Source organism: Saccopteryx bilineata, chromosome 1 (assembly GCF_036850765.1).
Source record: "Saccopteryx bilineata isolate mSacBil1 chromosome 1, mSacBil1_pri_phased_curated, whole genome shotgun sequence".
Classification (NCBI taxonomy): Eukaryota; Metazoa; Chordata; class Mammalia; order Chiroptera; family Emballonuridae; genus Saccopteryx; species Saccopteryx bilineata.
Window position 1 is genome coordinate 331015390 of NC_089490.1, and position 15567 is coordinate 331030956.

General features: G+C 35.8%; 1 protein-coding gene across 2 annotated transcripts in view; it reads left to right on the forward strand.

Moving 5' to 3' along the window:
• NOX4 (NADPH oxidase 4) overlaps window positions 1–15567 on the forward strand; it is a 197179-nt gene that overhangs the window by 154889 nt on the left and 26723 nt on the right. For both annotated transcript variants that reach the window (XM_066248545.1, XM_066248550.1), the window contains exons 14-15: window positions 7180–7299; window positions 9246–9354. In XM_066248545.1, the coding sequence (XP_066104642.1) occupies window positions 7180–7299; window positions 9246–9354 (229 nt within the window). The remainder of the gene's footprint in view (window positions 1–7179; window positions 7300–9245; window positions 9355–15567) is intronic.

Below are 15567 nucleotides of genomic sequence, written 5' to 3' on the forward strand. Positions count from 1 at the left end.
ATATTTTGGTGAGCAATCCAACATAATTGAACTAAATTCTACAGTTCAAAAGAAAAGCCTGCCGGATTGGAATGAGAAAATAAAATAGAGCAATACGCTGTTTTCAAGATATTCACACAAAACATAAAGATGTAGAAAGGCTGAAAGTTAAAGAAGGTGAGGATATGGCAGAGAGATTCTAGTTTAAGAATAATTGTTTCAGATAAGATAGACTTTAAGGTAAAAATATCTGCAGGCATAAAGAGTTACTAATCACTGATTGAAGTTTCCATTGATTATTTCTCTGAATAAAAGAATTAGAACAAACTCCTGTTTGAGGAAGACTGTTTTGGTTTGTTTTGTTACAAAAATGGAGTTCATTCGGATGATAGATATGTCACTTACAGATATGTGGTTTTGAGCCAAAATTTAAACTTCCAGAACCTTAGCTTCTTAATCAATAAAGTGGAATAGCACCATTACCTCTCATTTAGTAATTATCAATAATTCATCAGCATGCAGCATTATGCCAATCACATAGCTCTGTTGTTGTAAGGATAGGCAAGGAAAAGGCTAGTAGTTTTACATTGTAGTATCTTAACATAAACAAAAAGCTTAGGCCTATAAATTTATTTTTGTCAGAAAAAAAAATCCTTGGTTGTCTAGTGTAGTTCAAAGAGAGCTATTCCCGATGGAAACTTCACTGCCCTAGAGGCTTGTTATAGTGTAAAACTTCATTAATGGTAACATCTCCTTTGACATCAACCCTGCTAGAATATGTGGAAAAATACCCATTTTTTGCCTGATTTTACTAATATAGGATTGGTTTGAGATTGAATCAGAAATTTATATAGATGTGTCTTAAACATCATAAAATTGTTCAGTTGTTATTCACCTAATGGCTATTAAGAAAAAAAATTTAGTTTCCCTTTTTATACTGTCCTCTCCTAGCCTATTCTTTCATTGTATATGGCTAATAATGGCAAAATCTTTTGTCTTAGGCTAACACAACATATTTTTATTCTTTAAAGTATATTCATAGAGTAAAGCCTATTCTTTTATTGTATAATGTGAAATTTTAATCTCTAAGAAACATACATTTATTAAAGTGTGTAATTAAATGATCCTTTTATGGTCACAGAGAACTTAGGGATGGGGAATTTCAGAATGGAACAGCAAAGCTGCCTCCCCGCCCCACCCTTGCTGGGTTCTCTATAATAAAATATATTTTTTTAAAGTTATAAATGCATGACTATAACACCTGAACACCACGGAACAATTCCAACTTTTGACTTCATCTAGCTTTTGCTGAGAATAATAGTCTCATTTTCACTATCTCTGCAAAGACTATCATTAGCATAGTGTCTGTACAGAATACTTCCACTTTTCTCACCTGCATGACCGAGCACAGGGCTGCTCTCACGGAGTAGCTGTGCGCAGGCGTGCTCCTCCTCTCCTGCCTGCGTACAGTCAGGTTGGTTAGTTCCCGGTCCTCCTCATACCACAGTGTCGGTCCGAAGGGCATTCCATCTAGGAGGTGTGGAACCTTACACTGGTCCTGGCACCACTGTGACATCGGGTTCCTCATTTGTTGAATGGGGTAGTAAACATACCTCATACAGTGTCAAGATTATGACAGATGGGAAAAGTACAGAGCACTGGTATATGCAATACAGATATTTAACACACGCAAGTTACTTCTCAAATTGTGCCCTATTTTATGCTGTTTTGTCCTTGCCACTTTTTTTTTTTCTTTTAACCCTTACTATTTTCTTAAGTCACCTTTTAATTGACAAAACTTGGATAAGTTCCAGGGATATAGAGATTAGTAAAAAACAATTCTTTTCTCTTTGAGAAGCTTATAGTTCACGGTTTAAATATAAATTTTTGAGATGACTTAAAGTATATTATTTTTTCCCTCCTTTTTATTAAATTTACTGGAGTTACATTGGTTGATAAAATTATATAAGTTTTAGGTGTACAATTCTACAGTACATCACCTGTGAATCTCATTGTGTGTTCCTCACCCTGAGTCAAATCTCTGTCACCATTTCTCCCTCCTTCACCCTGTAGCACCTCTCTCACCCTTTCCTTGGTAACCACCAGACTGATGTCTGTGTCTATGAGTTGTCCGTTTGTCTTGTTTGTTCATTTGTTGCTTTCAGTTTTATATCCCATCTGAGTAAAATCATAATCTATTTCTTGACCTTTTCTGACTTATTTTGCTTAGCATAATAGTCTCAAAATTTGTGACCACACGGATAGATCTTGAGAATATCATACGAAGCCAATTTCATCTTTATAACCTACTTGAGTACAGATATTGCTGCCGCAGGTCATAGTGGGCCTAATAGTGAACTTTCTATTGTGATATGCTGAATTAAATAAAAGCAAGCACATTAAGTCCCTCTATTTATTTAACCTTTAAAATAATGTTTGCAATGTCTATTGCAGCTAAACTTATCCTTTGTGAAGCGTCACACAGGAGGTAGCCTATTAAAGAACAATACTTTTTTTTTCTTGATCCCAGGTCTCCATTTCCTAAATTGTTCTCTAGCCTCTAAAATCTTAACAGACATTTTGTGGAGAAAAAAATTTGTGGTTAAAGATGTTTACAAAGTATTTGTATCCTCTACTTGGAGATAATTAAGGCAGGTTGTCATGTTAAAAACTTGGAGATATTTTGAATTAAATATATTTTAAAACAAAGAAACAAATAAAATAAAGCAACATATTTCTCAAATTTATTTCACCATGAAATACTTTCCCTCCCCCTTATATTACTGTTCTTTGAAATCCCTTTTGGGAAATACTGGTAAAATTAATATCCTTTTAATTAAAATGTTTTTCTTCAGTTGTCTGAATTCTGACTAGTTCTCTCCTCTCTTGTCTAAGTTCTATTTTAATTTATTATGGTATGACTGTGTTTGGGGAGACATGATAGGAAGTGTTGGGAAATGAGATTTCAAAAGTGTTGGTTGTACTTTTATCTTTTGGCATAGTTGATTTGTAGCTGATTGATTTCTCTACTGAGAAAAGATCTGTTATAACTGGTATGTCAGCTTATCCGTGCTACTCGTTAAAACAATTAAATCCATTCACATTTAATGGACTGTATTTTCACAGGAAAAACGTCACTATTTCAGAAATGTTTGTAAATTTCTGAACAGTCAGGAAAGAAATTTTTTTCTGAGAATTCTCTTAGAGCCACAATCTTCATAAAGAAACTTTTCATTAGTCATCCATTGAACTTTAAAAAGTATGTCAGGTTGATCTTACCTGCACTATTTTGTTGTAAGACTTTAAATTTACTTTCTGTAATCTTGTCACAGATATAATGATAGTAGTAATATAGCATACTTTTTAAAGACAAGGTACTAAGTTAGGGAGAAAAATCACTGTTCATAAATTAAAGGCAGCAGATTTTGTACATTAATTGGATCAAATATGTAAAAAGTGATTTAAGTAGTTCCTCTTTCTGACTTCCTCAAAAACCCAGGTGTGGCCAAGTAACCAATTGCCAATAATTTCATTTTTCATCTCTCCTTTCAAAAAATCAAAATTTTATTTTACTTTGTGCAAAAAACATTTCCAATAAGAAAACAGCTAATTCTCTAAGGTTTTAAAACCACATTCCCATCTACATTTTTCATCTCATACTGAACTTAGTCCACTTCTTGTATTCAAGCTGGGCTTCTCAGATGACCTGACCCTGGACTGTGTAGGTGCTCACTGATGCCGTTAACAACAATAAAACCCACAGAACACATTTTTCTGATCATTTGGGCCCTCTACAATTCTTAGCAGGCTTTTTCTGTGTTGTCATATCTGATTATTCCTTTTAGAGATGTAGGAAATCAGATTTAGAGAAGACAAGTAACATGCTGATGATCCTAACCCTAGTAAATGCCTAGAATCACAGAGAGAGGCCTTCTCTGACTCTGCCTCTAAACTGCCTCTGTAAAATTTCAAGCATATACAAAAGTAAACAGAATAGTGTAATGAACTTTCATGTACTCAGTCACCTAGCTTCAGTAATTATTATTTTACCTATTTTAAAAAGAATTGATCACTATGTGGTATATATCATATACCTTTTCATATCTTTATTTATGAGCGAGTCCCTTTCCCACCAGAAGCAAAGAACTATGAGGCCAGGGACTTTTTCTACCTTGTTCGCTTCTGTATCCCAGGCACGTTGTACAGTATGGGGCACAGAACAGAAAACCGTTTGTTGAATGGAGGAATGAAAGACTGATTAAGGGAAGATTGCATTAAGTCTAGTGCATTCAAAATAGTTGTAAAGATTTATAATAATCTTATTTTTTCAATTGGAAGTACTTATTTTTAATCCTAGTTTTGTTGCTCAATGTTTATCTTCTAAATTGGTTTATGTTCTAAATTGGATTTATGTAGTGAAAAGTGGTAGAATCAATTTATATGTGTTGTTTGTGAGCCACTGATATTTTGAGATTTCTGTCAAGAATCCAATATATTGTATCATTAACTTCTTTTTTTTTTTTTTCTTTTCTGAAGCTGGAAACCGGGAGGCAGTCAGACAGACTCCCACATGCGCCCGACCGGGATCCACCCGGCATGCCCACCAGGGGGCAATGCTCTGCCCATCCGGGGCGTCGCTCTGTCGCGACCAGAGCCACTCTAGCGTCTGGGGCAGAGGCCAAGGAGCCATCCCCAGCGCCCAGGCCATCTTTTGCTCCAATGGAGCCTCGGCTGCGGGAGGGGAAGAGAGAGACAGAGAGGACGGAAAGGAGGAGGGGTGGAGAAGCAGATGGGCGCCTCTCCTGTGTGCCCTGGCCGGGAATCGAACCCGGGACTTCCGCACGCCAGGCCGATGCTCTATCACTGAATCAACCGGCCAGGGCCTCATTAACTTTTAAATATGTATTTTGTTTGTTGAGTAAGCTTTAATGTATGAGAGATATAAATGTAATAAAATTTAAGCATATTGTAACTATCTGATCTATCAGTATTTTCTGAATTTCTGCTGTTTAGAGCACTAACTTGGGCATTTAAACGTTGATTGTTTTTTCTTGAGGTACAATAAGTAGCTTTTTAAATAGATATAGTGATTTTTTAAAAAGCAGTAATTTTGCACATTTCCAGGATTTGAGTATATATTGAACATGTAGTCATGAGGGTCTAAGTTCTACTGCAGTAACTAGTTAACCTTTTTATATCCCTGAAAATGTGATGAAGCTTTATTTCTTGTTCATGAAATGTCTTCTGTGGGTCTAGTCAGCTCTAGGACAGCATCCTTCAAGTGTTAAGTCAAGGATTTATTTGGCTTTGTCTTTTGATTCAACTTCGGCTTTTAGTTCCCTTGGGAGGGAAAGAGTTTTCTTTGCCTGATTCCAGTAGTAACATATACTGCTCACAAAAATTTGGGGACATTTCAAAATGAATATGAAGTGATAAAAAAAGAAGCATTTGGTTATTTTTTTATTAAACAAGAACATCAGAAAAGCAAATGACAAGTCAAAGAAAGTAGTTCGATTTTGTGAATGAGATGCAAGTAAACTTACTTCATTGATGAAAAAGCACTATACAAAAGGCTGAAAGTAGTGCAGTATTTGCACATGCCCTGATCTCCTAATTTTTGTGAGCAATATATTGCTTCCACTCCAGCCCAGAGGTCTGAATTAGACGTAAGGCTTAATATAACTACAAAAAACCCAGGAGATGTAGTCTACTGAATGCTCAGGAAGAAAGATTTTGGCAATGACTAGTAATAACACAGACTACATGCCGTAGACCTAAGGTCAAAAGACTCTCTATTCATTAATTCATTTAGCAAATTCTTAACTGGTAAGCCTGCACATGCCTAATTTTAAATGATCTGTCGCAATCGCTCCAAACAATAAAAGATACATGTATCGTAAGGCTGAAACATGAATGTACTTTTTAGGACTGTTACTAATTTTTAATGATGTTTTTTTTGTTTGTTTGATTTTTACAATAGAAAAAAATATTTAAAATAGTAGTGCCTTATATATGTTTTTATTTATTTATTAGCATAAAGGTATCTGAGACTAGGTAGCTATAGATGGTACAGTAATTCTATAGTTATCAAAGATAAGTATTTAGACTATCAAGGCAATATTGTAGGCACCAGAGAAAAGAAAAGAAAGGAGGAGGAATAAAGAGATGCAGCTTTCAACTGAGACAGCTTCTTTCTTTTTTTTTTAATAATTTTATTTTTTTAATGGGGCGACATCAATAAATCAGGATACATATATTCAAAGATAACATGTCCAAGTTATCTTGTCGCTCAATTATGTTGCATACCCATCACCCAAAGTCAGATTGTCTTCTGTCACCTTCTATCTAGTTTTTCTTTGTGCCCCCCCCCCCATAACCACCACGCTCTTATCAATATCTCTTAGTCTCACTTTTAGAGACAGCTTCTTTCAATGAGCCTTCCGGTTTTCCCAGTTGCACTTCCTTTTACTCCACAGTAACCAGAAGTCACCCATCCAAACAAGAAATGGAGTGTTTTGTCTGGTGCTTTGTTTCCCTGAATGGAATTAATGTTTTATTAAAGGAAAGAATGGGAGGGTGAATTCTGAGTGAACATTGGCAAACCTTTTTGCAGTTAAGAAGGGTTCACTTCTTTGTCTCTCACACACACAGTTGAATGTATAATCACAAGTAATTGAAGATTCTGTTGAGATTGTTTTTAATGTGTTTCTATACTAATAAAAATCTACCCAGGGCAAGAGGAGAAATATAATATGACTCTTTTCTTTCTTCCTAATACTTTTATGTTCACATGGTAAATGTTTTGATAACATTTCTGGTACTGACTTTGCCATTAAAGAAAACATTATTTATTGAATATAGACATGTTAAGGCAGTTGGTATTTTAATTTAGTCAAATATAGTAACATAATATCATCAGAGCTTTAACTTGCCAGCTATTTTTCATGGCCCTATATACATTTTTCTATATGTTTAATTAATATTTTCCTCAAAAAGTCATGTTTAGAAACAGATGTACTGTTTTAATATTGATGGTTCATAACATTTCTTGTTTTTTTAGGCTTGTCACAGTGAGAAACAATAAAGTAAGACCTGAACCATCACAAAGCCTAGTAATTGGATTCAGCATGTTTGCTATATATTATAGAAAATTAATTTAACTTATTTTTATCTTTTCCATTTTTGTCTTTCTCTCCACAGGCTATATATTGATGGTCCATTTGGAAGCCCATTTGAGGAATCATTGAACTATGAGGTCAGCCTCTGTGTGGCCGGAGGCATTGGAGTAACTCCATTTGCTTCAATACTCAACACCCTGCTGTATGTCATTTTGACCCATTTTATTAGTCCAAATAAAGTACTGTCAATATTTTAGACATCTCTCTTTTAGTATGAAGTAACTCCTTACAGAAGCCTTCTACTTGTTTCTGAATGGACTTCATTTACTGATTGATAAAGTGACCAATTCAGTGATTCTCAATATGTGATATTTGGCTTTCAGCATGCTCTTTTGTAAAATATGTCAGTATCACAATTATGCATTCCTCTGTCTGTATTCTCCATTAAAGTTATTTCAGCAGCCTTCATTTCTCTACTTCTTCATCCTTGTTAAGTGTACTCACTACTTATCTATCAGCCAACAAATATTTTTGAGAACCTTTGTGCTAGTCTATTATATAGGTAGGTACTGGTAATACAGCATTGAATGAAACTGAGTTCCTGCCCTTAAAATGCTTATGTTCAAATGGGAGAGGTAAAAATAAACTAGTGAGAAATTAATGAATAATATTACTTTATCCTGACCAGGTGGTGACGCAGTGGATAGAGCGTCAGACTGGGATGCAGAGGACCCAGGTTCGAGACCCCGAGATTGCCAGCTTGAGCGTGGGCTCATCTGGTTTGAGCAAAGCTCACCAGCTTGGACCCAAGGTCGCTGGCTCGAGCAAGGGGTTACTCAGTCTGCTGTAGCCCCATGATCAAGGCACATGAGAGAGTAATCAATGAACAACTAAAGTGTCACAACAAAAAACTAATGATTGATGCTTCTCATATTTCTCTGTTCCTGTCTGTCCCTATCTACCTCTCTCTCTAACTCTTTCTCTCTCTCTCTCTGTAAAAAAAAAAGAAAGAAAAAAATTACCTTAGAAAATATTTGAGCTATGATGAGAAGAAGAATTCATGGGATATAGAAGTAGAGGGCTGGGGCTATTGTGAAAGTATAGTCAGGAAAAGCTTTTCCGAGGAAATGACAAAATGAGCCCCTCATTCCTTGGTCTGTTACTCAGCAAATTTATAACAGATGGAAGAATCAAAATTTCAGAGGTAAGACCGCTGAACCAGGAAATACTTTTTCAGGCAGTCATTTTTGTCCTAGGATTATAAGCAAAAATGACTTGACTAATATCATTAGTCATTATACACAAACAAAATGGCAGTGGAAACTTATTCTCTAATCTATTCCATTCACTTCTCAAGACCCAAGTTGCATTAAAAGTCTGTTTTGTGGAGTACAAAAAAAGAAATAATAAGTTGAAGTGATGTGTTTGAATGACATTTTATTTCAATTTTAAATACTTGATATAAATTTGGGCCTCTTTGGAGGTTCTTCGAAAAATAACCATATTGCATGCCAGAAATCATTTGTTTCTGAAAACATACTGTGAGTTATTTGGACACCTAAAGTTAAGAAAGGGAAAAGACTATTTTCTTAACCTCAAGCCTACTTCCTAATTATAAATAGAAATCCAGACTTGGAATCAAGAGTTACTGGAATGCATTACATAGTAGGTGGTTGTGAAATCTCCTCCTTTAATGATATTAAGAAGGGGACAAACAACCAGTTTCTGGAATGTTTTTGGCTGCCTTTACCTAAAAGCCAGGGCAAGAATGATGATGACTGGAGCCCTGCCGGGTGATTGAAGTCAGGGAAAGTAGAGAGCTTTTTTCTGAGATGCAGGGCTGAGATTATTCTGATCCGGGAGTTTAGTTTATTACCTTCAGCTGGAAATGGGTGATATACATATTATATTCTCAAGTATGAGCACTGAATTCATGGAGTATAGCATGTTTTTGACTCAGTATTTTCATTTTTCATTCATTTGGAAGTTATAGCTAATGCTGTGTCAGTCCCTTGGATATAAATGACTGGTTTTTCTATTGGTTGTTTACTAATGAAAAACAAATTTCCAAAGATACAGGGATTCTTAACTTTTTTTTTTTTTTTTTTTTGCCGTCCTAATCACTATGGTGTTATTTTAATTTTTAAGGGATGACTGGAAGCCATACAAGCTTAGAAGACTGTATTTCATTTGGGTGTGCAGGGACATCCAGTCCTTCCGTTGGTTTGCAGACTTACTCTGTGTGTTGCATAATAAGGTAAAATTAGATTTGTTTTTACTTCTGCAGTTTTAAATTTAAAAACATAGTTATTTTCTTTCAAATTACTGAAGTACGAAATCCTTGCTATAGAGAATAATCCAGGCCCTGGCAGGTTGTCTCAGTGGTAGAGCGTTGGCCCGCCATGTGTATATCCTGAATTTGATTCCAGTTCAAGGGCACACAGGAGATGAAACCATCTGCTTCTCTATCCCTCTCCCCTCCTTCTCTCTTTTTTTTTAAAAATTTATTTATTAAATTTAATGCAGTGACATTGATAAATCAGGGTACATATGTTGAGAGAAAACATCTCTAGATTATTTTGACATTTGATTGTGCTGTATACCCCTCCCCCAAAGTTAAATTGTCTTCTGTCACCTTCTATCTGGTTCTCTCTTTATCTCTCTGTCTCTTCCTCTCCCCCAGCCATGGCTCGAATGGCTGAAGCAAAGTTTGCCCCAGGTGCTGGCTCCAAGGCCTCACCTCCCGCTCTAAAAGAGCTTGGTTGCAGAACAATGAGCAACAATGGAGCAGAGGTCCTGACCAGCAGGCCCAGAGGGGCAAGGACTTGTCGGGTGATAGGGGCTAGTTGGGGTATATGCAGGAGTCTGTCTCTCTGCCTCTCTGCCTCTCACTTAATAAAAAAAATCCAAAAAATATGCAGACAAATAGTTAGGAGGAAAAATCCTTTAAATAGAGATAACATTTGTTAATTGGTATATATCTTTTTTAGATACTGATACCTGTGATTATACAGTTTAACATAGAAATGCTGATTAATATGTTCTAATAGAATATTTTAACAAAGAAATACATGCATATTCTATTAATGTGTGCATATATATGTAGATGTATATGCAAATGTATGCACATTGGGTGGTGAGGGAAGGCAGATAAAGGAAAACATCAGCAGACAATTACAACCGCACTTTCCATCTTTTGTTCTAATAGCTTTTACCTCTTATCTCCATCTTTAATATTCCAAATGGGCCATCACTAGACCTTTAGCACACTGCAGAGCTTCAAAAATCCCCAATTCTAAGTTTTATTTCTTACAGAGATGAAAGCAACCATTCTCCATCTATCCTACATGTCACCTTTTACTTATTTATTAATATATCTTTACTTTTTTCAAGTTGTACAAGTAATACACATCTTTTTTTTGCATCTTTGGTGCAAATTTTTCAAATAATTCAGATAAAGCAAAATCTTTCCTTAGTACTTTACATACCCAATCTATATAATAAGAGGTAATTCATGACTGTTCTATAAATTCTAGCACTGTATTTGTATTGTTCTGAAACTAGCCTTCTTAAACTTACTACTATGTCTTGAAAATTTTTAGTAGGAGCACATATAGAGTTACCTCATTCTTTTCACTGCTCTAGAGTATTTCATAGTATGAATGTATCTAGTTTATTCAATCATTCCCTCATGATGAACATTTACATTTTCATTATAAAGAGTACTGCAATGAATATCATGCATTTTATTTTGTGCCGATATTCACTTATTCACTCAGTCATTCTATCATCAAATATTTACTAGCTTCCTACTATGAACAGAAATTGTTCTAAGACATGGAGCTATATCGGAGAACAAAATGAGAAGAAGTTTTTGATCTCATGTGATTTAAATTCTAAGCAGGGAAGTCAGACAATCAATCAATCAATCAATAAATAGAATGTCTGATCCTGGTTACGACAAAGAATAAAAGGAAAGTGGAGTACAGCAACAAAGAGTAAATGATAGAGAGCATATTAACATGTGTTGTGTATTTAGAAATGCCCACCGAAAAGTAGTACTTGAGTAGAGACTTGAGTAAAGTGTATGAACAGACAAGGCAGATATCTTGGGGGAATTTTTTTTAAGTGAGAGGAGGGAAGATAGAGAGACAGACACCTGCATGCATCCCAACTGCAATCCACCCAGCAACCCCCATCTGGGCCCATCGCTTGAACCAATGGAGCCACTGGCTGTGAGAGGGGAAGAGAGAGAGAGAGAAGGGGGATAGGGAGGGGAAGAGAAGCAGTGGTCACTTTTCATGTGTGGCCCGACCTGGGATTGAACTCAGGATGTCCAAATGCCTGGCTGATGCTCTATCCACTGAGCTCACTGGCCAGGGCCTGTGGAGAATTTTAAGGCAGAGGGACCCAACCTGAGAGGCAAGTGCTCTGATGCAACAACAGTATGAGATTAGAGGAAGATGAAGGAGAGTTGTGTGGGCAAAGCAGAGTAATAAGCAAGGGGGAAAAGAGTAGGAAAAGCAATCAGAGAGGTTGTGTGTATGTTTTTTTTTGGGGGAAAGGAATATTACATAAGTTCTTTGTATTTTATGCAAAAAGAGATGAGTTCTGGAAATATACACATAATAATTGGAAGCAGTTCCTTGAACAGATCTTTGTATACCAGTGGTCATAGCAGCATGTTTCACAATTGCCAAAAGATGGAAACAACTCAAATATCTATTGATGGATGAATGGATAAAGAAAAAGCAGCATGTACATATAATGGAATATTGCACAGTCTTAAAATAAGGAAATTTTGAGAACACGGGTGAATCTTGAAAAACGTTGTACTACATGAATTAATCCAGACACAAAAGGACAAATATCTGATTATACTTACATGAGCAGTCAGTTTCATAGAATGCAGGTTTCCAGGGTCTGAGAGGAAAAGTAAATGGGGAGTTATTGGTTAATGGGCACAGAGTTTTTGTTTGAGAAAATGAAAGGGTCTGCAGATGGTTTATGATGATGTTTGCCCACCAATATGATATATTTAATGCCATTGAACTGTACACTTATAAATAGTTAAATTGTTAAGTTTATGTTATGTATATTTTACCACAATAAAAAAAAACAATTAGTACAGATTTCAGGGACCCACCAGGGACCTGCTGAATCAGAAGGGAGAAAAGGGGAGAGGTGAGTAGCCATTGAAAGGATCTGAGCAAGACTGATCTGAATGTAGATCATCTTGGGAATGTGTGTGAGAATACCACTTCCCAGGATATAGCAGATTCTAAAGGAGCGAAAGGTGTGTAATGGATAACAAAGGGGGCTGGTCAGAGCAGCCAGTGAGGTAGTAGCAAAACAAAAAGAGAGTTCTGTCTTTGAGGCTAAGGGAGGAAAAATTGTCAGTAAGAGCAAACTCACTACTCTCCAATTTCTGCGTATGTTTTCTGGATTGATCCCCGAGACTGGACTTTCTGAGCTGGAGGTGGTGAATCAATTTAAATTGTTAAATTATACTGACAAAACTCCTCCAGAAGAGACTAAAATTATTTGGATTTGCTTCAAAGAATGAGAGAGAAATCTATTCAAAAACATTATATTGCCAATCTTTTAAATTTCTACAATTCTCTTACACAGTGGCATTTCATTTTGATTTCCTCAATGCTGGTGAGATTGAGCCGTGTATCCTATAGTTATTGACCACTTGTGTTACTTCTGGGATTTTCTAATTCTTCCCTTGCCTATTTTTCTAATTTTCTTTTAATTTTTCTTGAACTGACTTATAGAGACTGTATGTCTTTTTTTTTTAATTGAAAAGCTATAATTGGATCCAACATGTGGGAAAAGGCACATTTTGAGTAATAAATACTGTATAAGCAAGTAGCAGGGAAGGAGAGGAATAAAGGAAAGAGAAACATGTGAGTGGCTGGACCTTCAAAAGAGTTGAATCTTAAGATTTACATTTTCTTTCCTTTCCCAGATTTTTTATGAATATGCCTTACCCTTAGGATTCCATGGATTAAATAATAAAAAAGCTTAAAACTATCATAAACAATGTGATGTTATCTTCCATACGCACCTCTGCATTCTTGTTTTGATTTTTCACATCAATAGGATACATAGTGGCCCTTCAATTGTTCCTCTGAGGATGACCTTGAAAAGAAAAGGCTTTTTTATTTTTTGTTTGAAACTGTGTTACCAATTTGTGTGGTGTGTGTGTGTGTGTGTGTGTGTGTGTGTGTGAGCGAGAGAGAGAGAGAGAGAGAGAGAGAGAGAAGAGAGAGGGGGGGGGAGGGAAAAAGAGAAAGACAGAGACCAATAGCAATAATGCACAGTGACTTTACATACAGTCTCAGTGAGGGTAAGTGAAAGTGTTTTTGAAAACCAAATGAAATATACAGTCTTCTGGCACCATATATATTACAATATTATTGACTGTATTCCCTATGCTCTCCTGTACATCCTCAGGAGCATTCTGTAACTACCAATTTGTACTTCTTAATCCCTTCACCTTTTTCACCCAGCCCGCAATCCCCCTCCCTTCTGGCAACCGTCAGTTTGTTCTCTGTATCTGTGAATCTGTCTTTGTTTTGTTTGTTTATTTTGATCTTTAGATTTCATATATCAAAGAAATCGTAGAGTATTTGTCTTTCTCTGTATGGCTTATTTCATTTAGCATAATACCCTCTAGGTTCATACATGTTATTGCAAATAGTAAAATTTCATTTTTTATGGCTGAATAATAGTCCATTGAATGTATGTACCACATCTTCTTTATCCAATCATCTATATTTTTATTAAATTTTGAGGGGTTACATTCGTTCAATAAACATTCATGTGGTACAGATTTCAAGTGTACAACTCTATTAAACCTCATCTGGACACTGCATCGTGTGTCTGTTACCCCAAGCGAAGTCTCTTCCATCACCATTTTCCCCTGCCTTTGCCCACCTCCACCGACCCCATGCCACCCCTTTAGCTATCACCACACTGTTTTCTGTGTCTATTTGTTATGTATGTACATTTTTTGGTTAATCCCTTCACTTTTCATCCAGTCTGCCATTCCCCCTCATTTCTGACATCTATCATTCTGTTTCATGTATCCATGCCTCTGTTTCTATTTTGTTTATCAGTTTATTTTGTTCATTAAATTCTAATATAAGCGAGAATGTGTGATATTTGTCTTTCTCTGACTGGCTTATTTCACATAACACTATAATTTCCAGGTCCATTTGTGCTGTTGCAAAAAGTAAGATTTCTTTTTTATTACTGCCAAGTAGTATTCCATTGTGTAGATGTACCACAGCTTTCTTATCCAGTCATCTGCTGACGGGCACTTGGGCTGTTCCCAGATCTTGGCTATTGTAAATATTGCTGCAGTGAACATAAGGGTGCATATAGTCTTTCAAAATCGTGTTTTGGGATTCTTAGGATATATTCCCAGAAGTGGGGTTGTTGAGTCAAAGGGCAGTTCCATTTTTAATTTTTTGAGCAAACTCCATACTGTTTTCTATAGTGGCTGCACCAGTCTTCATCCCCACCAACAGTGCAGGAGAGAAAACCCTTTTTTTCCATACCATCGCCAGTACTTGTTGTTTGCTGAGTTATTGATGATAGCCATTCTGATAAGTGTGAGGTGAAATCTCAGTGTAGTTTCAAATTGTATCTCTCTGATGATTAGTGACACTGAGCATCTTTTCATATCTCTATTAGCCATCTGTATGTCCTCTTTGGAGAAATATCTATTCAGGTCCTTTGCCCATTTTAATTGGATTATTTGTCTTCCTGGTATTAAGTCCTTTATATATTTTGCATATTAACCCCTTATCAGATGTATCATCGGCAAATATATTCTCCTATTTGGTGGGTTTGCTTTTCATTTTGTTGATACTTTCTTTTGTTGTGCAAAAGCTTTTTAGTTTGATGTTTCAGTTGTCTATTGATGGGCACTTAGGTAGCTTCTGTATCCTGGCTATTGTAAATAGTATTGAAATGAACATGGGGATACATATATCTTTTTAAATTAGTGTCTAAGCACCATGCTGAAGACCTGAAACTAATATAAAATAATATTAAATGTCAACTGTAATTGAAAACTAAAAAATAGTATTTTCACACTTTCTGAGATTAATTGTTAATCCAAATACCTTTAAGACATCTTGGATGGCATTCTGTAATTTGCTAATGTCCATGATTACTATATCAATTTTTAAAGATTTTATTCTTATTTATTTGAAAGAGTATTTTTAACTTAAAAATTATATTAATTAAACTTAAAAAAATAAAAAAAGTGCAGTCTTTCAATCTTCTTCAAACTGAGTTCTTTTTTTGTTTGTTTATTTTTTTCAGAATAATTTTTATTTATTTATTTATTGTGTTTACATAGATTCTAGTGTCTCCCCGAATGCATTCCCCTCTCCATCATATTCTTTTCAACATCTCCCTTGCCTCCCTCCCAACAGCTCCCTCCCCCCTT